Source organism: Ovis canadensis, chromosome 6 (assembly GCF_042477335.2).
Source record: "Ovis canadensis isolate MfBH-ARS-UI-01 breed Bighorn chromosome 6, ARS-UI_OviCan_v2, whole genome shotgun sequence".
Taxonomy (NCBI): domain Eukaryota; kingdom Metazoa; phylum Chordata; class Mammalia; order Artiodactyla; family Bovidae; genus Ovis; species Ovis canadensis.
The window spans coordinates 117,578,188-117,604,738 of NC_091250.1; the positions used below are offsets into that span (position 1 = coordinate 117,578,188).

Sequence of the window (26,551 nt, forward strand, 5' to 3'; positions counted from 1 at the left end):
ATGAGCACCCCTGATCTAACCAGCCAGATCCATAGCCCCATATTAGGTAAAAACACCCACCCTAACTAGTCACCTAATGCCACCCTTCCAGCAGGAATTTTCTTAGTCTCAAGATTACAAAAATTGGCTATTGACCCATGAAAAGGTCAGCTCTCCCTTCAGCTAGCCCACTGTTCTTAACAGTCAGCTCTCCCTTGAGCCTGTCCACTGTTCTAACAGTGTCTCTCATTCTAGTAAACTCTCCTCTGCTCTCATTATGCCTCATGTCTAGAAATTATTTTCCAACCCACACACAGACCAAGAGAGGTGGAATTGTAAATTGGTGCACTCACTATGAAAAACAGAATAGAGGTTTTTCAAAAAAGCTAAAAACAGAACTACCATATGATCCAACAACTCCATTGCTGGGTATATATCTGAAAAAAAATGAAAACACTAACTTGAAAAGAAATATGCATTCTAACATTCATAACAGCATTATTTATAATAGTCAGGATATGGAAGCAACCCAAGTGCCCATCAACAAATGAATGGATAAATAAGATGGGGTATATGTATATATTCATATATATATTCAATATTCATATATATTCATGTATATAATATTCATATATATATATGAATATTACTTAGCCATAAAAAATGAAATTCTACCATTTGCAACAATGCGAATGGACCTACAGAATATTATGCTTAGTGAAATGTCAGATAAAGATAAATATTGCATGATATTACTTATATATGGAATCTAAAAAATACAACAAAGTAGTGAATATAACTAAAAAGAAGCAGACTCACAGATAGGGAGAACAAACCAGTGATTACCAGTAGAGAGAGGGGACAGAGGCAGAGTGAGATAGGGATATGGGATTAAGAGACACAAATTACTATGTATAAAATAAATAAGTTATAAGGATATGATGCATAGCACAGAAAAAATAGCCATTATTTTATAATAACTTTAAGTGAAGTATAATCTATAAAATATTGAATCACTATATTGCACACTTGAAACTAATATATTATAAATCAATTATACTTCAATAAAAAGAGAGAGATTCATCCTGCCAGCTTTTGCTTAAAAACTATCAGTAACCAATTGCTTACATCTTCACAAAGAAGACAGCCCATTGATGAATGGTTCTGACTCTGATAAAGTTCTTTCTTAAAACCAAATTCAACTCCTCTTAATCCCTCTATATGTTCTCTGGAGTCAAATGGAGTACATTACTGATTTATGGACACGGGTATCTTCAAATATCTGAAGATATTTTCTATCTCCCTGAAAAGTCAACCTCTCGCCAAATTAAGAATCTCTAGCTCTAGATTCAACAGCCATACCCTTCCTATGTGTAAGAGAGAAAGAAAGTGAGTCATTCAGTCATGTCCGACTCTTTGTGACCACATAGACTATACAGTCGGTGGAAATCTCCAGGCAAGAATACTGGAGTGGGCAGCCTTTCCCTTCTCCAGAGGATCTTCCCAACCCAGGGATCGAACCCTTATCTCCTGCATTGCAGGTGGATTCTTTACTGTCTGAGCCACCAGGGACACCCCTTCAGTTCAATTCAGTTCAGTCGCTCAGTCGTGTCGGACTCTTTGCAACCCCATGAATTGCAGCACACCAGGCTTCCCTGTCCATCACCAACTCCCTGAGTTTGTGAGTTCACTCAGACTCACATCCATCGAGTTAGTGATGCCATCCAGCCATCTCATCCTCTGTCATCCCCTTTTCCTCCTGGCCCCAATCCCTCCCAGCATCAGAGCCTTTTCCAATGAGTCAACTCTTCGCATGAGATGGCCAAAGTACTAGAGTTTCTGCTTTAGCATCATTCTTCCAAAGAACACCCAGAGCTGATCTCCTTTAGAATAGACTGGTTGGATCTCCTTGCAGTCCAAGGGACTCTCAAGAGTCTTCTCCAACACCACAGTTCAAAAGCATCAATTCTTCGGTGCTCAGCTTTCTTTACAGTCCAACTCTCTTAATAGCAATTAGTAATCAAATGTTGCAAAACAACATCAGATGGTAGAGACCCCATCCCCTCTATCCCACTGCCATCACACACACACGCACACACACAAACACACACATTTTTTTGGTCTATTACTTGTATTTGATCTGCAAGCTGATGATAACATTCAAGTGTTTCAGATTTTCCAAAGAATAAGAAGCCATGAAAATGAAAGCAATTTTACCTTTGGCAACAAGACTATATATTCTACTCATCATTTAGAGGAAAGGAAATTTATGTACACATTCAGATTCCTACTGGCTGCAATGTACACACACATGTGGGCATGAGTATGGGCAGACAGATACACACTCAAGTATACATACATAGACACAAACTATTGGCTGCAGAGGCTTGAGACTTGGCAATTACTTCCCATGCTCCCAAGCCAAGGTTCCTAACAGATGTACAATAAATACTTTGCTAACTGCTGAAAGCACTGTGCTTGTCAGCAGCAGTTTTCAAAAGGAAAGAAAAAGCATATTGTACATTTCCATAAATAGCAAATGGGCTACATAGCAAGACTTAATTTCTAGCTAGCAAGACTTCTAATCATTGAATCCATTTTGTTTATAAAGAGGAAATCAAGGCCTAAGGAAGACAACTGACTTACCCAAAGATACATGGCTTATTTGCAACATCAGTTCTACAAGATTCTGTCTTATGTTCTAAAGATTCAGCTGTACTAAAACATACAAGTCAAGCTCAGCATGGTTAATGACCAAGACTGAGTTAAGGAACCATGAAACCATCTTATAAAAAAGATACCATTTACAAAAAATGATGCTAGTACCCAACTCTTTGCAACCCCATGGACTGTAAACAACCAGGCTCTTCTGTCCATGAAATTTTCCAGGAATTTTCCAAGAATACTGCAGTGGGTTACTTCCTACTCCAGGGAATGACTGAGGGATTGAACCTGTGTCTCTGTGTCTCCTGCATTGACAGGCAGATTCTTTACCACTAGCGCCACCTAGGAAGCCTCGCTAGTATCTTACAAGAAATTAAGTCCACAGTGAACATGAGATACTTGTCCACTGAACAAGATGCTAAGAGGTGCAGTTCACACCACAGGTGTTGTGACACAAGATAACCGATCCCTGAACGCGAGGAAACTGTCATAAGGTCCATCTCTTCATTGGGAGTAAGGAGCAGGGAGAATTCTGTGTTCAATACAAACAAAACAAATCTCTGTAGAATTTACTGATATAGATTAGACTTTTAAAAATGCACTTTGAACAATCTAATAGGGCAGTGCTAAAGAAGAGCATCTTTTACTATAATATTGATGTAATAAAAACAGATAAGCACAATTCACATTTATTAAGACAAAAAGAAGTATCAAGATTGGGCCAGAATAGAAAATAATTTTCAATCCAGATCAAAGAGTTCTTTTATGTATCTGTGGTGTGGGTATGCACATGTTTGTGAGTCTGAGTGTGTGTGCATGTGTGTGTGTGTCAGTTTGGGCCTAGGAAGGGACAGAACCAGAATTTGTTGAGCATCTGTGTCACATACTGCATGTTGTGTTTTACTTATATTATACATTTTAATCCTTACATACCCTCACATAATCCTGTGATGTAGGTATTACTATCTCATTTTGCAAAAAAGGAAAGAAGCTCTGGGGCTTCAGGTCATATTGCTAAGAAGTGGTAGCAGCTAGGCTGAAATCTATGTATGCTGAATATTAAAATCAACAATCATTCAATTGATGTCATATTAATTACATGCTGAAGTACTTTATCTTTTTTTTATTTTTTTTCAGTGTGGACTTGGTCATTCTCATTTAGTTATATACAACCATCAGACCACCCCATAACAAACTAACAATTCTGTTGCATCTAAATATCTTCACTGAGAACTCCCTAGTAGTGAGAGGAAGGTCAAAACCAGTGAGTCAGTATTCTTTGGAAAACTCTGTCGGACAAGGCTTATTTCTCTTTAAACATGCTCTTTGTAAGTAGTGACTCCTGGTGGTTCAGACTATAAAGGGTCCGGCTGTAATACAGGAGACCCAGGTTTATCTTCTAGGTCAGGAAGATCCCATGCAGAAGGAAATCGCAACCCACTCCAGTATTCCTGCCTGGAGAAATCCATGGACAGAGAAGTCTGGCAGGCTACAGTCCATGGAGCTGGACACGACTGAGTGACTAACACTTTCACTTTCCTCCACATTAACCTGTAAGGTGCATATTTAAGTAAAATAGCTGTAGAATTCCTGATTGCAGCAAAGTTTAACAGTGTAAAACCTACTTCCAGCACTAGAAAATGAATGAGTCAGTAGCCATTTGTGTAAAATCCTCCACACGCGGGAATGTAGGTATGTTTGACGCATTTCTAAGATATCATCCTTCCAAGAATCTCATCCACTTATGAGGATTAACTGAATAATCCTCAGAGGGCAAATGAGATGACTTTGAATTAGTTTTACATGCTGCATAATAATTACCCCAAACTTAATGGTTTAAAATAACAAAAAATTTATCATCTCAGGGGTTTCCTGGGTCAGGATTCCAGGCATGCATAGCTTAGCTGGACCCTTTGCTCAGGATCTCACAAAGCTGAAATCAAGATGTCGGAGAGCTGAAGGAGCTTTCTAGATCTCAAGATTCTCTTCTGAGCTCATGTAGTTTTTGGAAGAACTCACTCTTCTGTGGCTGTAAGACAGAGGTCCTTACTTTCTTGCTAGCTGTCAGTCAGAGGCTCCTATCAGCTTCTAGATGCCACCTCCAAGTCAGAGGCTCATTACCCACTTACCAGATAATGGCTCACTCCTTCGAAGCCAGCAGGAAAACATCTCACTCAGTCTCCTAAGACTGTCTTACAACCTAATCAAGGAAGCAATGATCCTATCTATCACCATTGTCATATTTCAGTGACTAGACGTAAGACACAGGTTCCATCTGCTCCCAAGAGGGGAAGGTTGTACAAGGGTTTGACTCATTGGGGATTACATCCATGTGTATCCACCATGGACTTGCTATGACTGAATGTTTGGTATCTCCCAAATCCATGCATTGAAACCCTACCCCCTAATGTGATGATGTTAAGAAGTGAGATTTTTGGGAGGTAAGGACAATTCAGTGAAACCATGAGGGATGACCTCATAAATGGGATTAGTGTCCTTCCAAGAGTCTGGAGGGACCTTGCTTCCTCTTTCATCAGGTGATAACACTGAGGAGAGAGCCATCTGTGAACTAGGAAACAGGGTCTCATAAGACACTGAACCCTCACCAATGCAGACAAACTGACCTTGGACTTCCAGCCTCCAGAACTGTGGGGAATAAATTCCTGGTGTTTGTAAGCCAGCCAGTTTACAGTATTTTGTAATAGCAGCCTGAGATGACCAAGACAGACCTCAAATCAGAAAGCTGTAGCAGTGAATTTAGTCATCCAGATCTTCTTGCTCATAAGTTTTTACTCCGTTCTAAATCAATTGCAGTTTCTGACACAGAACAAGGACAAAGGGAAGCTAGCCAGCTGGGATTTAATTGTCCCATGGGAAAAAACAAAACTCAATTATGAAAGGGTTGCAAGCAAGCTATCAAGAAAATAATACAAACTTCATCCTTCTGATGACCCAGATAATATAGCTAGATTACCTTTTGTTTTAGCACTCCTAATTAGGTCAGTGTTTTGAAGCATCAATAGGCGGACCCAAATATAAATATAAACTGTCCATATTTGGCAGATCAGTTGCTTCCAGAGACTCTTACCAATCCTGCCCTTTTGAAACCCAAGGATAGGTCAAGTCTGAAATATACTGCTAGAAGTGTTGTTTCTCCATCTGTTTCAGTTCTCAAAATTGTTAAAGATTCCAACCAAAAAAATCAATTAACGTGATAAATGACATATGTGCTACTGTTAGTTACTTCATTGAATATCACTGTTTTCTCAAATTCAGCTGTAGGATTTTTCTTTTCCTGGGAGAGAAAAAAGAAAAATATGGCTAGTTCCTTTAGTTTTTAGAGGAAGTTCGTTTTCTTTCTCATAATTTTTTGCCATAGTTAAGGATGGAATTTCAGGAATTAACTATCTACTATGCACCCAAAGATTGTGCTGGGCACTTTTTATGCTCCTCTACTGACACTGAAAACAAGGATCAGAGATTGTAAGTAATCTATGAACAGCCACTCAGCTAATATATATGGGGATGATGCTGTGCCAGTTCAGGCAGATTTTAAACCCAGATTCCTTTGGTGTTTTACTTTTTATCTAAAAACTGTCATTCAAAAAGAAGGGAACTTCAGGTGGGTGATAAAAGGAACTCAAATCATGATGCTAAAGAAATATGTGAACTTGGAGGGAATAATTTGATCAAGCACAGACCTTGAAAATTAAAAAGTAAATAAATAGTGACTTCCCAAGAAAAATGTGTTTTATTTCAAAGCAAGTGAAAATCAGAACCATCTTTTACATTCCAAAGGACTGTTAAATAGAGACTTTTCCTTTCTCTTCCTGGAGAAGATTCTTCATATTAGGGACATTAGATCTCTCGCTCTCTTTCTCCTGCCCTCCCCACTTCCCACCCTCTGTCTTAGGAGGAGGAGGCTGCAGCTGTGTCGCGTTTCCTATACAAACTCTAAGATTCATAATTTCTTCTTGTTTTCAAAAACCCATCTGCATATCCAGGGTAATATTTGGCTTTTATAGCTTAACCCTGAAAGGGGACTTGGGTAACCGATGTAGTTGTTGCTATAAGTAACAATATTCTGCATCAGATCTAGAAACTTCTTGTTTGCTTTCAGGACAAGATAAATTACTATAGATGTTAAAAACTTAGAATGAGGTGTAAAAGAAGCAGAGATCTATGAACATCATCAGGTAAGTCATGGACATGGTCGCAGAGTCTGTTTCCATTCCCTACCTATTATCCTATTTACCAAAAGAAAAGCTATTAACCATAAAGCACTTCAACTGATAAGCTTCATCCTCCTCAAAGGGCAAAGAAACAGTTGTCCGGTCGCTAAGTTGTGTCCTACTCTTTGCTACTCCATGGACTGCAGCACACTAGGCTTCCCTGTCCTTCACTATCTCCCCTGGAGTTTGCTCAGATTCATGTCCATTGAGTCAGTGGCAATTTTATAAGAACCGCTTTGTGACTAATGCTATTCTCTTTTGTCCCACTTTTTCTTTCAATTGCCTTTTCATATGTAGCTGCATGGTCAAAAGACTTCTTTGTCCATTCAGATCTCTACCTCTATTTGAAAGTAAAGCAACGTTATGTGTAAAGCAAGAAGTGTTACACAATATATCGAAGACGCTTCTCTATAAACGCAAGAAAAAAGCATTTTTCTCACTTTCGCTCTTTCATGAGGAATTATTATCTCTGTTTAAAGCTAATCCCATTAGCATCGTCTTGTTTCCTCAGAAATTGTTCTCTAACAGATTTGTTTTCACTTGCTGGTATCCTCGGGCTCTCTGCCTCTCTCTGTTCTCTGGAGGTCTCTCAGGCACCTCTTTGTGCCCCCACATCTCTCCATATTCACTCTTCCTTTTGTGCATCTGTGGCTGGTTTCTCTCTCACTATTTCTGTTTCTACATCTGTCTCTGTCTTCTCTTACTTCTCTAGACTTGTCTCTCTGCTACCCACCTTCCTCTCCACACGCTCACTCTCCAGCATCCAGCATTTCCCATCAGATGGGGTACACAGACTTTCCTGTATTTAAAAATACACTCTTCCCTTGATCTGTGTAAAGCAAGCATTGAACACTCAAGAGTGCTTCTTTGCAAGCAAATTTTAGGGGAAAGGAATCCACATAAGAATTGAGAAGGTAAAGCTGAAAAACTCAAAGATAAACCTTTAATAAGAGAGTGCCAAAATGAAGTAGCAAGTGCCAAACCAAAGAGGAAGAGACCCACGAGTACTTGCCATCTTCGTCATTTGGTTACTGGGAACTTAGCAAAAGCAGTTCCCACAGAGCACTGTGCACAGAAGTGGACTCCAGTGAGCTGGGGAGTGAACAGGAGATGAAGAAGAGAAAACAACAAGTGGGAAATACAACACTACAAAGAAACAACATAAATGCGGCCTGATGATGATTTGATCAAAGAAACATGGAGTGGTGTGGAAGCATATCAGAGAGGCACTGACGTTGGATTCAGGTGGGTGATAGACATTTAGGGTGGAGGCAGGGGGCATGATGAGAAATGTTCCTTTTTCTATCTTTAGATGAAATTATCTGCAGATACAATTTATGGAGCTATGGCAGCCATCTTGTGACCATGAGGGACAACTCTGAGAATGAAAACCTACATTCTGTGGATGCTAAAGGGAAAAGGCAGAAAGCACCTAGGTTGGGTGCTTGATGACATTTGTTGGGCCTCTGAATTAATCAATCTTGGAAACTATATACCCAGCAATAATATACCTGTTGTTTAAGCTATATTTATATTTTTTAAAAAAATAATAAAAACAATAAAATAAGGTAAAGACTTCAAATCCTAGTCCCCCTCCTCTTCTTGGGCACATGGCTAGATGATATTTTCAGCCTCCTAAACAGCCATGTAACTGAGCTCTGGTCACTGGACTGTAAACAGAGGAAAACACACCACTTCTGGGCTTGTGCAATAAGAGTAATTCCGTGCTTTATCCCCTGCTGTTGTCTGGAGACCTTAGAGGCCACAAGACGAATATGACAGAGCCTTCACCAGCCTGGCTCCTCTGATCACTGAATAGATGACTCACATTTTAAACTATAATTAATAATACTGTATTGCACATTTGAAAGTTGCTAAGAGAGTAGATCTTATAAGTTCTCATCACAAGAAAAAAATTTTTGTAACAATGAATGATGACAGATATTAACTAGACTTATTGTGAAGATCATTGCTAAATATACACAACTATAGAATCACTATGCTATATACCTGAAACTAATGACAATCATACCTCAATAAAAATGTATATTTGAAGTAGATTATTAAATATACATTATCAATAAAAAAGAAACAAGGGGTAGCCAGAACAATATAAACGTGGAAAACATTAGGGATTGAACTTTGAGAGGAAATGAAAAGCCAAGGTTGGATGAACATTTAAAGCACACAAATATTTGAAAAGTAGAGAAAAATTACTTATAAAAGAGATAGATAATTCTTCATTAGAGAAGGAAGGGACCAGGAAACAGTTGGCTTCAACCCAGTTTAACATCACAACCACTCACCCACCAGCCAATAATATTCATGACACTTGTCCGAGATTCACTCCATTGTTTCCAAACTTCTCCCATTTTGATCCAGCTTCATACCGGTTTTTGGCATTTGCCTCCATTCCCCCTTTAGAATCTCCCTCTCCATAGGATTTAGAATTAGTACCTGCCTTTTTGCTCATTTTGCTCTGGCTCCTGATTCCAATCTGCCTTCGGGAACTTTGGATTGATTTTTCTTTTCCTATCTTTCTGAGCATTACGCTATCAAATACAGTTCTCCATCCAGCCAGTCCCTTAGCAACTGGCCATGACCCAGACCAGCCAACACTAATGAAAACCAACATGTATTGGCTACTTACTAAAGTCAAACACTAATTTAACTTGTTTTAACAACAACCCTATACATGCATATTTCTACTGTCCCCATCTTCAGATGAAGTAATGGAGGTCACACATGGGTAAGACTGAGCCAAGATCCCCATCAGGCGGTCAGACTCGAGTCTACTTTCTTAACCACCATGCTGCCCTTCACGCGCTGCTCAGTTCATCCTATTCCAAAGGGCAGATTTTGAAAATTCCCAGTTTGACAATCAAAGTAAGACAACACTCAAGAAGAATTAAATGAATACTTACTATTTCCAAACATTAAAGAGAAGTAAAGAAACGAGGGCTGAAAAAGAAGTCGGTGGCTTATTAACTATTTAGGGGTCAACAGTAGCCTTCTCTATAGCATCCTACTCCATCCGAGGGTGTGATGGTACTGGAACTGGGGCTGTCTGTGGCATGAGAATTTAAACAGTATGTGAGTCCCTAAATGTAGAATATTTTATCCAGAAGTTTGACGATGACGAAAAGAGAGTCAAGAGGCAGAAATTAGGCACATTCTAAATAACGTTTTTTACCGAGAATCAAGTCGGAGGTCTTCGAGGGTCTGGGCAGAAGAAGCTACTAGAGAAGAGACAGTTGAAGCGAGACAGGGAACTACTGGCAGACCCCAGAGGCAAGGAATGAAATTAAGAACCCTGGTGGGCGCCCACCTCCAGAGCTCCTCACAGAGGAACAAATTGGGAGAGAAGACTGCAGACAGACTTAGGAGGTGGAAGGGGAAATTGAGAGCTCACATGCCTGACTGAGGCCATCTGTTTTCTCCAGGAAGTAGGAGGCAAGCCTTCCACCAAGAATAGCGTGGGTGAAGTGGAACCAGGAGCTTGCAATAACAGTCATAAAAGGATGGTAAGGGTCACCATGGGAAATGGGATAGGGGGCTGATGAGACATGTAAGTAAAAGGATTGCTAAGCAGCATCAAGGGCCCAGCTGAGGATGAAGCTCATAAACTTATAATGGAGGAAATCAGCGTGATTATGTGTTTTCTCCAGCTGGGCTCAGGCTTTGGCAGGAGGAAACAGCTTGTGGGGCTGCCCAGGATGAGGGTTTGGAAAACAGAGAGCTGCAGGAGACAGAGAGGGAAGAAAATAGACAGCCTCCTATACAGTCTTTGAAATTATTTTCATGGCTCCAGACTTAATAGGAAAAATGTTAATCTAGCAGGAGGGTGACAGACTCAGAGAACAGGGAAACCTTGAGAGACTGACATCTGAAAGGACATACAGGGAGAGAAAGAAGGTACGAGAAGGAACAGCATAGTGAGCAACAACAATTTACTTTTAATTTCTCTCTGCTCCCTATTTCTCTCCATTTTCTTATATTTCCCCACCAGGGAATTATTTCACCTCCTAAATTTACTAGATTTCCACTACATACTACTCACTCTTCAACTTCTATTTTTGCTAGGTAAATTGAGCCTCTCTCATTTGTTGCTGTTCAGTAGTTGAGTCATGCCCAACGCTTTGCAACGCAATGCACTGCAGCACGCCGGGCTTCCTTGACCTTCACTACCTCCCAGAGTTTGCTCAAACTCATGTCCACTGAGTCCATGATGCCATCCAACCGTCTCATCCTCTGTCACCTCCTTCTCCTCTTGCCCTCAATCTTTCCCTCTTTTCCCTCTTGCTCTCAGTCTTTCAATGTTTCTCTCATGGATCACCTGAAATCCAAAGTTCATTCATTCAATAGCAGCTCAGGTGTGGTGTGTGAATAAGGAGCAGGCAACTCCTTGGGGTACAGGGGACCTCCCCCACAGGGCACACTGCTGGGACGGTGAAGAGCAGCCTGGGTTTCAGCCCCTACACTTTTCCCTCATCTGTGTGCAGTTGTGCAGGGCATCCTTCCCCAGCTATATTTTCCAGTCCCAAGTGAGCCCAGTGAAAAAATGTTTAAAATATATTCAGCATTGTAGCTCTCTGGATTGGGAGTACAATCTTGATTTTATGAACGGATGTATGAAATCTTCTGTGGAAAACATTTTTAATGATAAAAAGTAAAGGTGAACATAGACAAAGAGGAGCATAGCTAAGAGGTCTCTAAAGTACATGTCTTTAAACGAAAGAAGCCCCATGTCATATGAAGTGGCTAAATTCCCTCTCTGATGGTGACTGACTACCCCATCATATCGAGAAGCTTAAAATTCAGTGGTTCAGTGCTGGATTCAAAATGTTGGACACGTAAAGTGCAAGTCGCTTGACAAGGTCAAGTATTTCAAATACATTTAACGAGTCCAGGAACAGAGAGCGGAACCAGGGAATGACAGGGCTGTCTCTCAAACTTCTAAAAGATGTCTTCCTTTGTCCTCAGCTTCCACATTCAAATCCGTGATTAGCAAGACAGCTCAAACTCTATAAACAGAATAGGATGCTGGAATGGGCCAGAAGCATGACTCTGCAAAAGAGAGGGGGCCAAGTATCTTCCCTCGGAGCTTTATAAAAAGCTCCTTGAAGCCTTAGTATTTTTAGTTACCAAATTTATAACACCTACCTGCTCTCCTTTTTTTTTTTAAGTCATATTAATCTACAGATAGAATGGAAAGATCTCTAAGACCAATAACTCAGCATAATCTATGAAATCTGAGGAACAGCAATTGCCATCTGTTATTTGTTGTTGTTGTTCAGCTTCTAAATTGTGTCTGACTCCTTGCAACCCCATGGACTGCAGCACACCAGGCTCCTCTGTCCATGAGCTTTTCCAGGCAAGAATATGGGAATGGATTGTCTTTCCTTCCCCAGCTGATTCTCCTGACCCAGGGATCAAACCTGTGTCTCCTGGTAGCAGGCAGATTCTTTACCACTGAGCCAAACTGGGAAGCCCGTCTATATTGAGCATAATTTAATTTAACTGAAGACATTGTCTCCTTTCTGTGAAGAATGATGTTTCTTTCTGAACATGCAAGATAATACAAGATTAATCTTTTAGGGATTCCTTGGTGGCTCAGACAGCAAAGAGTCCGTATGTAGTGCAGGAGACAGGGGTTTGATCTCTGGGTTTGGAAGATCCGCTGGAGAAGGAAATAGCAACCCATTCCAGTATTCTTGCCTGGAAAATCCTTGCTGGAGGAGCCTGGCAGGCAATAGTTCATGGAGTCACAAAAAGTCTGACATGACTGAGCCCCTTCACTTTTTCACTTATATTTAGGTTATAGTTTATATATAAAACTGTGAATGCCCTCTAATCCAAACAATCAGAATGTATCTAGCAAAGGAGTACATGAACCATAAACTAATTTTAGCTTTCCAATGAAAATACCTATTGATGCCCTAGAAGACAGATCCTAAAAGAAATAATTAGTGTCACTTAAACTCTTAATCTTTGGAACTGAAGTAGAAACTGAAAAAAAATAGTTCATTTGTTTATTATTAATAGTTCTCCTGATAGGACATTAGCATTTATATCAAAAACTGATTTACAGAGAAGATTCATTCATGCATAAGTGAATAAATATCTATGGAATTTAAATAACTACTTATCCCTTCTGCCAATAAAAATGTTTCTCAGCTACAAACTCTCACTGTCCATTTTAACAACAGGGATATAAATTAATTGCAAGTTTATTAAAGAAAGACAGGATTCAGAATAAATATCCATAACACATTGCAAAATCAAACATAGTTTTAAGATTATATACAAGCTATGCCATCATTTATTGCCCTGGCAATTATATATTTACAAGTATGGACACATGTACTTTATGGTTAACACACAGAAATATGGAACTTGTATAATGTTTTCTCTAAAAGCATGCTGCTACGAAACTCCTCTACCCATGGTTTCTCAAAGTCCACCTTTTCTCAGTGAAGGGAAAGAAGGTAATGTGTATAAGTCTTAATCACTAGTCGAGTAATAGAGCAAGTAAATATTTGGGGCTTATGCTAGGCAACAAGGCCAAGAAAAACTGAAATATAGCAGGAGAATACAGTGTCTAATTCTGTTGTATTGTACCATCACAACCTCAACTGTCTTACCAATACAAAAGGCAATATTTGAAGCTCAATGCTCCTTATACCAAGAAGGTTGTGATTAAAAAAAAAACAAAAAACAAAAAACCACTACACACAGGAGACGATATTCAGTATCCTGTAATAAACTATAATGGAAATTTTTTAATTAAAAAATAAAAAAGAAGTTTGCAATTAAGGATCTAAAATGTAAAAATAATGGAAAATAACAGGGACACAAAAGTGTGCTGATATTCCAGATGTGGATCAGAAGGCAATCATGTCTCCTAGTCAGAGGCTAAATGGAAATGTGTGAGTAACGCTGCATTGTTTAGTATAATGGCTCATTAGGAACTCTCAGAAGAAAAATGCACTACAGGATCAAAAGTGATGTTTCCAGAAGCAAAATAAAACCATCATCTGGGACCCACTGATCAGGCCCCTTTTGTGTTATTCAGGAAGCCTGATCACCCTCTGGATGGTCTCACTTCATACCATCAACCTAATTACCATAAAACATTTCTATCCAAATTCCGTGCTTCAAGATGGTTAGCTGACTCTGTGTCACCATGTTGCAAATTTAAAAACTAATATTTAAAATTTGTGTAAATATTGTAAATATCCTTGGTTAATTGAAACTCAGATAGAAAGATAGGAATGAAAAGGTTCAGAGGCTTTTCTTGACTCCATTATGGAGCATTACATAAGTTATTTTTTGCATCCCATATTCTCAACTACAATATGCAAACAATATGCACAGTCTAAGCAACTGTTACAATCAGCCGTCTTGGGTTATATGTGTTGACTTTCTGCAATTTTCCATTGATAGAAGAGTAACATTGTCTACCTTCCTTGAAATCTACTAAAATTCATGACAACATCAGATTTATAAAGCAATCTCATATATCTAATTTGTTTTATGCTGTTTGAGTCCTCTGAGATACCAATGTCTCCATTTCACAGCTGAGTACAGATGAGTTCTGAAAGACTGAATGATAAATTCTATCACTGATAAAGCACAATGGGAAATTCAATTATTCTGAAGTATAAGTGTATTTATAATTATAATGACTGAGCATGATAATATGAGGTATCTTAAAATATGTGTAGGGCTTCCTAGATGGCTCAGCAGTAAACAGTCCACCTGCAATGCAGGAGATGCAGGAAATGAGGCTTCGATCCCTGGGTTGGGAAGATCCCCTGGAGGAGAAAATAGCAACCCACTCCAATATTCTTGCCTGGAAAATTCCATGGACAGAGAAGCCTAGTTGACTACAGTCCCTGGGGTTGCAAAGAGTTGGAGTCAGACATGGCTGAGCACATACACACACAAACAACAACAACAAAAAATCTTTAATTGAATCAACAGTATTTAAATATACAAATATTTTATAGAATTCAGATAATTTACTTAACTTCCATCCCAATCTTAATCAGCAATAAACATATATTGAATATCTTTCCATCATACAGTCTAACCTTGACAAGGTTACAACTCCTTTATTTTGGTGTATATCTACAGATATTCCTTAACCTTTGCCAGTCATTTTGTAAATGTGTGCCATAATTTCAAGGGTGATTAAATCAGAGTCTAGATAAAAGAGCTCCAATTCATCATCAAGATGAGAAAAGCTGCTAAAAGCATCAGTGAGCCAATAATATCTTTTTTAATAAAAATGAACATCAAAAGGGGGAGACTTTCCATAACTCACTTTTTAAAGCACATAGAAACTACTATAATTTGAAGAAAATTCAAGGATTTCGATGCTCTAATAATGTGATTTGATGATTATCAGTAATTATTTTGAGCATTTGAACAAATTCAGAAATTCTTAGGGGGGCTGGTTCTTGGTTGTCTTGGTTTGATTTTTGATGAGAGCTCTGGCCCACCCACAGTAATTCTATTTACTACGGGTTTCCCAGATAGCCCCTGTCAATGCAGGAGGCACAGATTCAGTCCCTGGGTTGGGAAGACTTCCTGGAGGAGGAAATGACAACCCATTCCAGTATTCTTGCCTGGAGAATTCCATGGACAGAGGAGCCTGGTGGACCACAGCCCATGCGGTCACAAAGAGTTAGACATGCTGAGCACTGAGGATACAACTCATTATTGTTATTATTAAGTACTATGTGGAAATAGGATGGCAAAGATTCAAACTGTGTTCCACAATTTAAAAAAGCCATGAAGAAAACCACCTAAACAAACTATGTTCCACAATTAGAAAAAAAAAACCATGAAGAAAACCCCTTTTCCTTTTATCCCTACTAAAGCACAGGGGAGGTCTTCAATCAACTTAGGTTGTATGCCTTATTATATCATCACCCTTAAGGAGATTCTACTTTGAGGCATATGGTAACCATCTTCCCTAAACGTTAGATGGATACTAAGTCACATCTATCTTTTCCACCACTTTTTTTTCTTTTTAAATTAATTTTTATTGGAGTATAGTTGCTTCACAATGCTGTGTTAATTTCTACAGTATAGCAAAATGAATCAGCCAACATATACACGTATCTCCTACTTTTTGGATTTCCTTCCCACTCAGATCACCATGTTGCATTAAGTAGGGCTTCCTGTGCAATAGTATGGCCTCATAACTTTAAATCCTATTTGAGGGTAAACAAGGTTCCAACACATATGTATCTGTATACAGGTACCAAAATTATATAACTACAGTTTCAGATGCTGAGCCAAGAATGGGCCCATGAGATAAAATGCCGTAACTGACTTAGTTTTCTGTATCACAGAGTTTCTTACAGAATGTTTTCTATCCCTGTTTTCCTTCCATGTAGATCACACCCATCCTAAATAGATTTAAAAAGCCACAAGTACAGGAATTCTAGACAATTTTTCAGTCTCCGTTCAGTTCAGTCACTCAGTCGTGTCCAACTCTTTGTGATCTTGTGGACGGCAGCACGCCAGGCTTCCCTGTACTTCACCGTCTCCCAGATCCGTAACCTGACCAGGGTGATGGGACATTGCTAGGCAGGCTCACTGTACTCACCAGTGTCCACTTATCAAAGGAAGGTGATGAAATAAGAACACATGAACACACGATGTTCTGCTGAACATGTTTGGCAACTTAAATCTTAGATTGTTTATCTGCACGGGAGCTTATTGCTATAGACCTCTGATTGAAGGACAATCACCAGAAATGATTTTTTACATTTTTGTAAATTATGTAAATTATATTAACATATACATATGCAATATGTTATAAATTATGTATTTGTTATATGGAGAAGGCAAGGGCACCCCACTCCAGTACTCTTGCCTGGAAAATCCCATGGACGGAGGAGCCTGGTAGGCTGCAGTCCATGGGGTCGCTAAGAGTCGGACACGACTGAGCGACTTCACTTTCATTTTTCACTTTCATGCATTGGAGAAGGAAATGGCAACCCACTCCAGTGTTCTTCATTTTGTATATACACATATGGATATGTATCTAATTTAAAATTGATTAACCCACTGCATTATTACCAGGGCATCTTATGACTACAATTACTTCTATCTCTATGTTCTCCTGTTCTAATTGGAATTTCGGTAAAGTTTAGTTAATACACAGTGTATAATAAATATTTAATTTTCTAAGTACACATTTTTTATAATAAGCCACTATAAGTCTCTACTTTTTCAGCATTCAGCTTACATCTGTGACACAAATATCCTGTAACATATCATCTTGCAAAATTACATTGGAACTGCTTACAATTTGATTACATGTAGATAATAAAGAGGGGCTTCCCAGGTGGCACTAGTGATAAAGAACCTGCCTGCCAATGCAGGAGGTATGGGTTCAGTCCGAGTTGGGAAGATCCCCTGGAGAAGGGAATGGCAACCCACTCCAGTATTCTTGCCTGAAGAATTCCATGGACAGAGGAGCCTGGTGGGTTACAGTCCATGGGGTCACAGAGAATCAGACACAACTGAAGTGACCTAGCATACATGCACAGATAATAAAGAGAACAACCTCAAGAAGGAAAGAAAATGTCATTTAAAATACTTCCTGTCATTTAAAACTGTATAACCAATTCTTTTCGATTAAGGGGCAGATCAAACTTGGCAAGTCTTCTCTGCTGAACTTGACTGACCTGAATTTTGCCACCATTTCACTGTCACTTTAAATCATCTTTGCAGAAAGAACTGAGAAAATAGAAATGTTTTCTGGGTTTGACAAGCAACAGCAGAACTGAAGTAAGAGAAGATAATGAACTCCCTGCTGTTGATTTCTTCCTATGTTCAGTTTTTGTTCTGGAGCTGGTAGCAGACACAGTGCTAATGAGATCCTCTTCTGATGATTGAAAAGATGTTCTGAAATGATTTGTTCATCTGGCTCCTGACTACTGTTGTTAAAACCACATTTTATAGATCACTTTATGATTCCCCACCTAGGAAGCCACAGAAGACTTCTTTGTTCACCTGGAGAAGGAAAGTCATCAGTTTCTTTTTGTTTCAATGGATAATATATTTTCCTCAGTGGTAGAAAGAAATTTTTCATTTATTCTAAAGATTTTATATTAGATTTTATTTAATGATTCTAAATAATGATATATTTGGTCTATTATCTATGGTGAATGAAAAATAGCATGGTAATGGTGAGTTCCTTTTGAAAATACTTTAGTTATTGCCTATTTATTTTCCTGATAGTAAATAAGCAATGAAGCCATTCAAAGGGAGGAAACAACATATAAGAAAAAAAGTTGAAGGTAACAAGAACAGGAGAAAAGATAATCCATTTTAAACAAGTTAGGAGAATGGAGATTCTGTGACATAAGTATTAATATATCAATAGTTCACTTGAAAAGCAAAATCCTTCTTATACATAAACAGAGAATTTTATAGTGATGTATGCCAAAATAAAAAAAAAAAACTTGATGATTAATTTCCTATTTGGAGGAGGAGGAATTGGTTCCTCCATGTCTTATTCCTGCTCTAAATAAAATAAAATAAATCATCTGCTTCACATTGTCTGCCCTCCACCTCCTTCTGGGGACCCCAGACACTCCCAGTTTCCAATTTCTCCCACTTACTCTACTCAGGATCATGCATGTGTGTGTGTGCTAAGTCTCTTCAGTCATTTCCGACTCTTTGCAACCCTACGTGGGACATTCAAAATATGCAAATCTGAATTTTCATGAACAGAGGAAAGGTGTGGATTTTGCAAGCATGTTGGGAATAAATGTGTTTTTGGTGTAGAGAAGTGGATGAATTCACCATTGACAAAAGACAACAGAAAAAACAATTAAATATAAAGAAGGTAGATAGGACAAATTAATACAAAAGTAGATCTTCCAGAAAAATAGCACATCACAAACCCAAATTATAATAAGTACACAGAGATAACTCAAAGTTAGGTTGAGGAAGAGGGACAAGGAAGAGACAACTCTATACGTATATAGAAGGGAATGTGCTGGGATCGTGTCTGTGCATGTGGTAGAACGGTACTGGAAGATGATGGAGAGGAATACATTATCCCATTTCTGCCCCTTCATCTTCGTCTTTGCTACTCTTATTTTCCTCTAATCTCAGGAAATTCCAAGGCTAATATTAATTTTGGAATTCAGGTGTCCTTTTATTGACAAGTTTGCTGATAAAGCTATCATTAATTTTACTGATTTTACTGGAGTAAAAATTGTACTCAAGGACATTTTATTTACTGAAATTTGTTTCAATTACTATACTTAAGACCTTGTATGATTTCATTTCTGTACAAGGAGAAACAGAGGCCCAATGTACCCTATAAAGGGCTTCCCAGGTGGGTCAGATGATAAAGAATCTGCCTGCAATGTATCAGACCCAGGTTCAATCCCTGGGTAGGGAAGATCTTCTGGAGAAGGGTATGGCTACCCAGTCCAGTATTCTTGCCTGGAGAATTCCATGGACAGAGGAGCCTGGTAGACTACAGTCCATGGGGTTGCAAAGAGTTAGACATGACTGAGTGACTAACACTAGCAACTAGCTGCTGCTGCTGCTGCTGCTAAGTCGCTTCAGTCGTGTCCGACTCTGTGCGACCCCATAGATGGCAGCCCACCAGGCTCCCCCATCCCCGGGATTCTCCAGGCAAGAATAGTGGAGTGGGTTGCCATTTCCTTCTCCGATGCATGAAAGTGAAAAGTGAAAGTGAAGTCGCTCAGTCATGTCCAACTGTTAGCAACCCCATGGACTGCAGCTTACCAGGCTCCTCCATCCATGGGATTTTCCAGGCAAGAGTACTAGTTCTAATAGATTTTCAAATGTTTCTGGGACAATCTGTTAACTTCTTGAGCAAAATGGTGCTTTGGGTCTATTTTTCAATCTTTAAAAATCTATTAACTTCCTCTTAATACTACTCCTGATTTTTGTGGTAGTTTTATTTGAAAGAAAATGAAATGATACCAATGAAGATTGGAGCATCCAAACTGAGGGTCTTGGGAAAATTTTCTCGTGTTCTACAACTTTCCATTTTAAAAAGGTATCCAGGAATCATTCTGCTTTCTCCGTCTGCTATTTCTCCTCCTTCACAGGAATTTTTGTTTCTGTTTTATTTTCTATTTTACTTTGAAAATTCTTCATAGATGCAGTTACCTCTTAAATGGGGTTCCTACTCTCCAAGTGGTATCCAAACCACACAGTAGAATGCAGGAGAAACCATAAACATGTAATCTAGAAAATAAATTAAACCTTGTGCTGCTATGTTGCTTTAGTCGTATCCGACTCTCTGCAATCATATGGACCATAACCCACCAGGATGCTCTGTCCATGGGATTGTCCAGGCAAGAACACTGCCGTGGGTTGCCACAATGCCTCCAAAGGATCTTCCTGACCCAGGGATTGAACCCACATCTCCTGTGGCTCCTGCATTCCAAGCGGATTCTTTACTGCTGAACCACAAGGAAGCCCAAATTAAGCCTTACTAATAATTAATAAACTGTGGAAAGTTCTGCAAGAGATGGGAATACCAGACCACATGACCTGCTTCTTGAGAAACTTGTATGCAGCTCAGGAAACAACAGTTAGAACTGGACATGGAACAACAGACTGGGTCCAAATAGGAAAAGGAGTACATCAAGGTTGTATCTTGTCACCCTGATTATTTAACTTATATGCAGAGTACATCATGAGAAACACTGGGCTGGAGGAAGCACAAGCTGGAATCAAGATTGCCGAGAGAAATATCAATAACCTCAGATATGCAGATGACACCGCCCTTATGGCAGAAAGTGAAGAACTAAAGAGCCTCTTGATGAAAGTGAAACAGGAGAGTGAAAAAGTTGGCTTAAAGCTCAACATTCTAAAAGCTAAGATCATGGCATCCAGTCCCATCACTTCATGGCAAATAGATGGGGAAACAGTGTCAAGCTTTATTTTGGGGGTCCAAAATCACTGCAGATGGTGATTGCAGCCATGAAATTAAAAGACTCTTACTCCTTGGAAGGAAAGTTATGACCAACCTAGTCAGCATATTAAAAAGCAAAGACATTGCTTTGCAAGCAAAGGTCCATTTAGTCAAAGCTATGGTTTTTCCAGTAGTCATGTACGGATGTGAGAGTTGGACTATAATGAAAGCTGAGCACTGAAGAATTGATGCTTTTGAACTGTGGTGTTGGAGAAGACTCTTGAGAGTCCCTTGGACTGCAAGAAGATCCAACCAGTCCATCCTAAAGGAGATCAGTCCTGGCTGTTCATTGGAAGGACTGATGTTGAAGCTGAAGCTACAATATTTTGGCCACCTGATGTGAAAAGCTGACTCATATGAAAAGACCCTGAAGCTGGGAAAGATTGAAGGCAGGAGGAAAAGGGGATGACAGAGGATGAGATGGTTGGATGGCATCACTGACTCAATGGATAAGAGTTTGGGTAAACTCTGGGAGTTGGTAATGGACAGGGAGGCCTGGCATGCTGCGGTTCACGGGGTCACAAAGAGTCAGACACAACTAAGCGACTGAACTGAACTGAACAATTAATATTGGTTTCTCCCAAGCACATTTTATCTTCCTTACATTGGTCATATATAATCTAGGGTAAAAGACGCAACTTGGAAGGAAAAAAGGAATTTCACAGTTTGGGGACAGTTGACAAAGGCACTCCGAACTCCTTCCTTTGAAAATAATAGTTCGGTGTGTCTGCTTTTTAGGAGATTTTAGCAATCATCTTAATAGTAGAATATTATAAAGTATGTATTAGTGTTAATGCCACAACAAATCACCACAAACTTAGCTACTCAAAGAACATAAATTTATTATCTTACAGTTCTTCAGGTCAGAGGTCCTACATGAGTCCCTCAGGGATAAAGTCAAGACATCAGCTGGCTGAGTTCCTTTCTGGAGAACAATCTGTTTCCTTGTTCGTTTGGGTATTGCTGGCAAATTTCAGTTCCTCATGGTTGTATCACTGTGATCTCCATTGTCTTGCTAATTGGCAACTGAGGGCTATTCCCAGCTTCCAGAAGCTGCCCTACTCTTTGTCTCATGACACTTTTCCTCTGACTTCAAAACCAGCAACAAGGCAAGCCCCTGTCATGTTTTGAATCTCTATTCCCTTCTCTCTCCTTGCGTCTCTCTTATCCATCCTTCTGTCTTCCATTTCCATTTTTAAGAATTCATGTGATTACAATGGTCCCACCTTGATATTCTAGGATAATCAATCCCCTCATTTTAACGCCCCATTCATCTTAAAGTTATATGGCAAAAGTTCCTTTTGCCAAATAAGATAACATACTAAGAATTCTGGGGATTATTTGAAGAACATTATTCTGTCTGCCACACTTTGAAATTGTTTTGTGTGATACAGAAGTTCACCTGCAACCTTGTGTGTGTGTGTGTGTGTGCTCAGTCACTCAGTTGTGTCCAACTCTTTGTAACCTCATGGACAATGGCCTGCCAGGCGCCTCTGTGCATGAGACTTTCTAGGCAAGAATACTGAGCTGTTTGCTTTTCCAGGGAATCTTCCTGATTCAGGGATCAAACCCACATCTCTTATATCTCCTGCATTGGCAGGTGATTCTTTACCACTGTGCCACCTGTGACATTTTGTGTCACAAAGATGTTGACCTGGAACCTTGCACCATAATAAATAAATGTTAAAAATAAAAAATTACCTAACTTTTAAAATATCTACACAATGAAGTTTTGGCCCATTATTTTAAAATATTAAAATATTCCATCTTCAAATCGCAAAAACAGCTACTGATTGACATTGGCAAAGACTGAAATTCCCTGGGTGAATTTCAATAAAAATTTTGATATATTTGATAAATGAAGTTTAAGTGCTAGTAAATGATTTAGTAGTATACCAGCCAGGCACTTCTGCCATTTGCATTGACTAAGCATTGAGATTAAAAGACCCTTACTCCTTGGAAGAAAAGTTATGACCAACCTAGATAGCATATTCAAAAGCAGAGACATTACTTTGCCAACAAAGGTCCGTCTAGTCAAGGCTATGGTTTTTCCAGTGGTCATGTATGGATGTGAGAGTTGGACTGTGAAGAAGGCTGAGTGCCGAAGAATTGATGCTTTTGAACTGTGGTGTTGGAGAAGACTCTTGAGAGTCCCTTGGACTGCAAGGAGATCCAACCAGTCCATTCTGAAGGAGATCAGCCCTGGGATTTCTTTGGAAGGAATGATGCTAAAGCTGAAACTCCAGTACTTTGGCCACCTCATGCTAAGAGTTGACTCATTGGAAAAGACTCTGATGCTGGGAGCGATTGGGGGCAGGAGAAGAAGGGGATGACAGAGGATGAGATGGCTGGATGGCATCACTGACTCGATGGACGTGAGTTTGAGTGAACTCCGGGAGCTGGTGATGGACAGGGAGGCCTGGTGTGCTGCGATTCATGGGGTCGCAGAGTCGGACATGACTGAGCGACTGAACTGAACTGAACTGAAGCGTTGAGAGTGAGCTTAAAATGTGTTGTCAACATGAAGTGAACGATTAAAACATATCCACATGAAAACTGCACACAAATGTTTAAGGCAGCTTTACTTATATTTGCCAAAACAAAAGCAACCAAGATGTCTTAAGAGTAGGTGAATGAATACATAAACTATGGTACACCCAGACAATAGAATATTATTCACTGCTAAAAATAAATGAGACGTGGCATAAACTTAAGTGTATATTACTAAGTGAAAGAAGACAATCTGAATAGCCAATCCAATATTCTGTTGGATTCCAACTATACATTCTGAAAAAGGCAAACTATGAAAACAGTAGAAAGATCAACTGTTGCCAGTGGTTGAGGATATAGAGGGAAATAAACAGGTGGAGTATACTGGATTGGCAGGGTAGTGGAAATACTCTATATGATACCATAAAAATGGATACATATCATTTTACATCTATCCAAAGCCATAGCACGTAGGACACCAAGAGTGAACCCTGCTGCAAACTATGGGCTTTGGTGATTATGACATGTGAGTGTAGGTTCATCAGTTGTAATAAATGTACCATTCTTGTGAAGGATGTTGATTCGGGGGATGCTATGCATCTGTATGAGCTAGGGATTTATAGGAAATATCTGAATCATCCTCTTGATTTTGCTGTGAATCTAAAGCTACTCTTAAAAATAGTCTTAAAAATGAATTTTTTTGCAAGACAGGAAAAAAGACACAGATGTGTATAATGGACTTTTGGACTCAGAGGGAGAGGGAGAGGGTGGGATGATTTGGGAGAATGGCATTCTAACATGTATACTATCATGTAAGAATTGAATCGCCAGTCTATGTCTGACGCAGGATACAGCATGCTTGGGGCTGGTGCATGGGGATGACCCAGAGAGATGTTATGGGGAGGGAGGTGGGAGGGGGGTTCATGTTTGGGAACTCATGTAAGAATTAAAGATTTTAAAATTTTAAAAATAAAAAACTAAAAAAAAATGAATTTTTAAAAGAGTGAAGTGAATCAGATTTTAGGATCATCTTATGAAATATGAAAAAAATACATATATCAAACGAGAGGGGGAGAAGGATTTTTAAAACAAAATCGAGAGCTTCCCTGGTGGCTCTATGGTAAAGAATCCTCCTGCCAATCCAGGAGAGACAGTTTCAATCCCTGACTAAGGAAGATCCCACATGCTGTGGAGCAGCTAAGCCTGTGTGCCACAACTACTGAGCCTAAGCTCTAGAGCACATGTTCCATAACGAGACCAAGCCACACAATGAGCCACACACCACTACTACAGAGTAGCCCTACTCGCCGCAACGAGGGGAAAGCCTCCGTAGCAACAAAGACCCAGCACAGCCAAAAATAAATCATAAAATGCATAAAATTATTTTTAAAAACCTACCTATTTTAAAATAATGTTTCTTTCACCTTCCTCTTACTCATCTCTTAAAAGGGATATTTGTGTTTTTAAACAGATATCCCTAATATGTTATACAACAAATAAATATATTGTTATAAGTAAATATCCCTTATAAATAAATATCAATATACATGTATACTTATAATGCATTGTCCTAACTTTTTACTTATAGTTGCGAGCCACAAAATTGAACATTACACTAAGAAGTTCACACTAAATATATTTGGTTGCTAAATTACAAGTTAAAACTATAAAAAAAATGCTTACTAATCTGATATCATCACTTTTGCAAGAGTTTTATAATCAGTAAGTTAGATCCTGATTTGTCATCATTTCAATTTGCCACTCAAAATGTCACAAAAAGAATGGTTACCAAGGAGCCCAAAATCTTTCCATTTTGGAAATACTCAACAAACATTTTTTAAATACCTCTTTTCTAATAGGCAACTGAATTTTGAACATTAAACTTTAAAAGTCACTGAAACATTTGAGATCTCATTTATACTTCTTCAGAGTAGATAATTTTATTTTCTGGTTATCTGAACACATATTTCCTCTTTTCTGGCTGTGAGAACATCCAAATAAGATTTTTGAAATGCTTTAGCAAAGACTCTGGTTTTCTTGGTTCTTCTATGGTTGTTGTCTAATGGATTTTTTATTTTAACTAGGAAAAATCTAATCACAAGCAAAGATGTACATATTGTTAACCAATGGGTCAATAAATTTCTAATAATGTTCATAAACGTATTTTTCTTTGGTAGAATGGATATTTCCCATCTCAAGTCGTACTATTTATTTGTATACGTGTGTTTGCAGCTGGTTCCCTCTAAAAATAGAAGTTAAATCCATCGTACTTACCAGACTATTCCCTGAGCCCCAGAGCCAATAGGCTTTAGATTCTGGTAGCGTTTGAGAACCGTAAACGTTGAGTCCCCCACTTCCACACTATAGAACTGGTTGTCAACCTTGCTTTTGCTCATGTTGTAATGTTTGGCAATATATGACACATCCACTTGTTTATCGAATCCCTGTGGAAAAGAACAACGAAAACATGAGACAAGTGTACAGCCAGAATGGCAATGAGCTGCAGAGAAGCCTGTTCTTTCAGTGATTACTAATACTTTGTCATCTGTGATCATTATATAAGCCCACATTTCACACAGGAAAAAATATCTATTAGCCCACACATGATAATCTGGAGTAAAAGAGCTTAGAAATGTGCAAAGAAAAATTTGTTTTCAATGTTAAAACTATTTATGATAAAATATTCTTAGATCTGCATCATCTTTTCTGAAATGTTTCACTGAAACCATTTATTTATGCAGCAAACACCTACCAAACATATACTGGCCCCAGGGACTATGTTAGATATTAATACTTCAAAGATGCTCCCTGATCATCTGTTGTAACAGCCATATGAAGAAGAATAAAAGAATGTATTTAGGTCTTTCCTAGTGGTCCAGTGGCTAAGACTCTGTGCTCTCAATGCAGGGGGTCCAGGTTCAACCCCTGGTCAGGGAACTACTCTTAGATGCTGCAACAAAGAGTTGGCATCCCACAAGTAAAGATCTCACATGTCACAGCTAAGACCTGGCACAGCCAAATAAATAAACTAAATTTTTAGAAAAAGAGCAATGAGGGCTAATTTGCCTTAGAAAAAGGTTGTATATACATCCTTTTCTCAGAAAGAAATGAGATACAAAATAATGCACAATTTTAATTTGGAACATTTGAATTAAATAGTGTTGACTTCTTTTGCTCTCAATAATACCAAAAG

General features: G+C 38.9%; 1 protein-coding gene across 12 annotated transcripts in view; it reads right to left on the reverse strand.

Moving 5' to 3' along the window:
* MAPK10 (mitogen-activated protein kinase 10) overlaps positions 1-26,551 on the reverse strand; it is a 415,330-nt gene that overhangs the window by 136,144 nt on the left and 252,635 nt on the right. For all 12 annotated transcript variants that reach the window (XM_069593214.1, XM_069593220.1, XM_069593211.1 and 9 more), the window contains one exon: positions 25,633-25,802. In XM_069593214.1, the coding sequence (XP_069449315.1) occupies positions 25,633-25,754 (122 nt within the window). In that variant the 5' untranslated portion in view covers positions 25,755-25,802. The remainder of the gene's footprint in view (positions 1-25,632; positions 25,803-26,551) is intronic.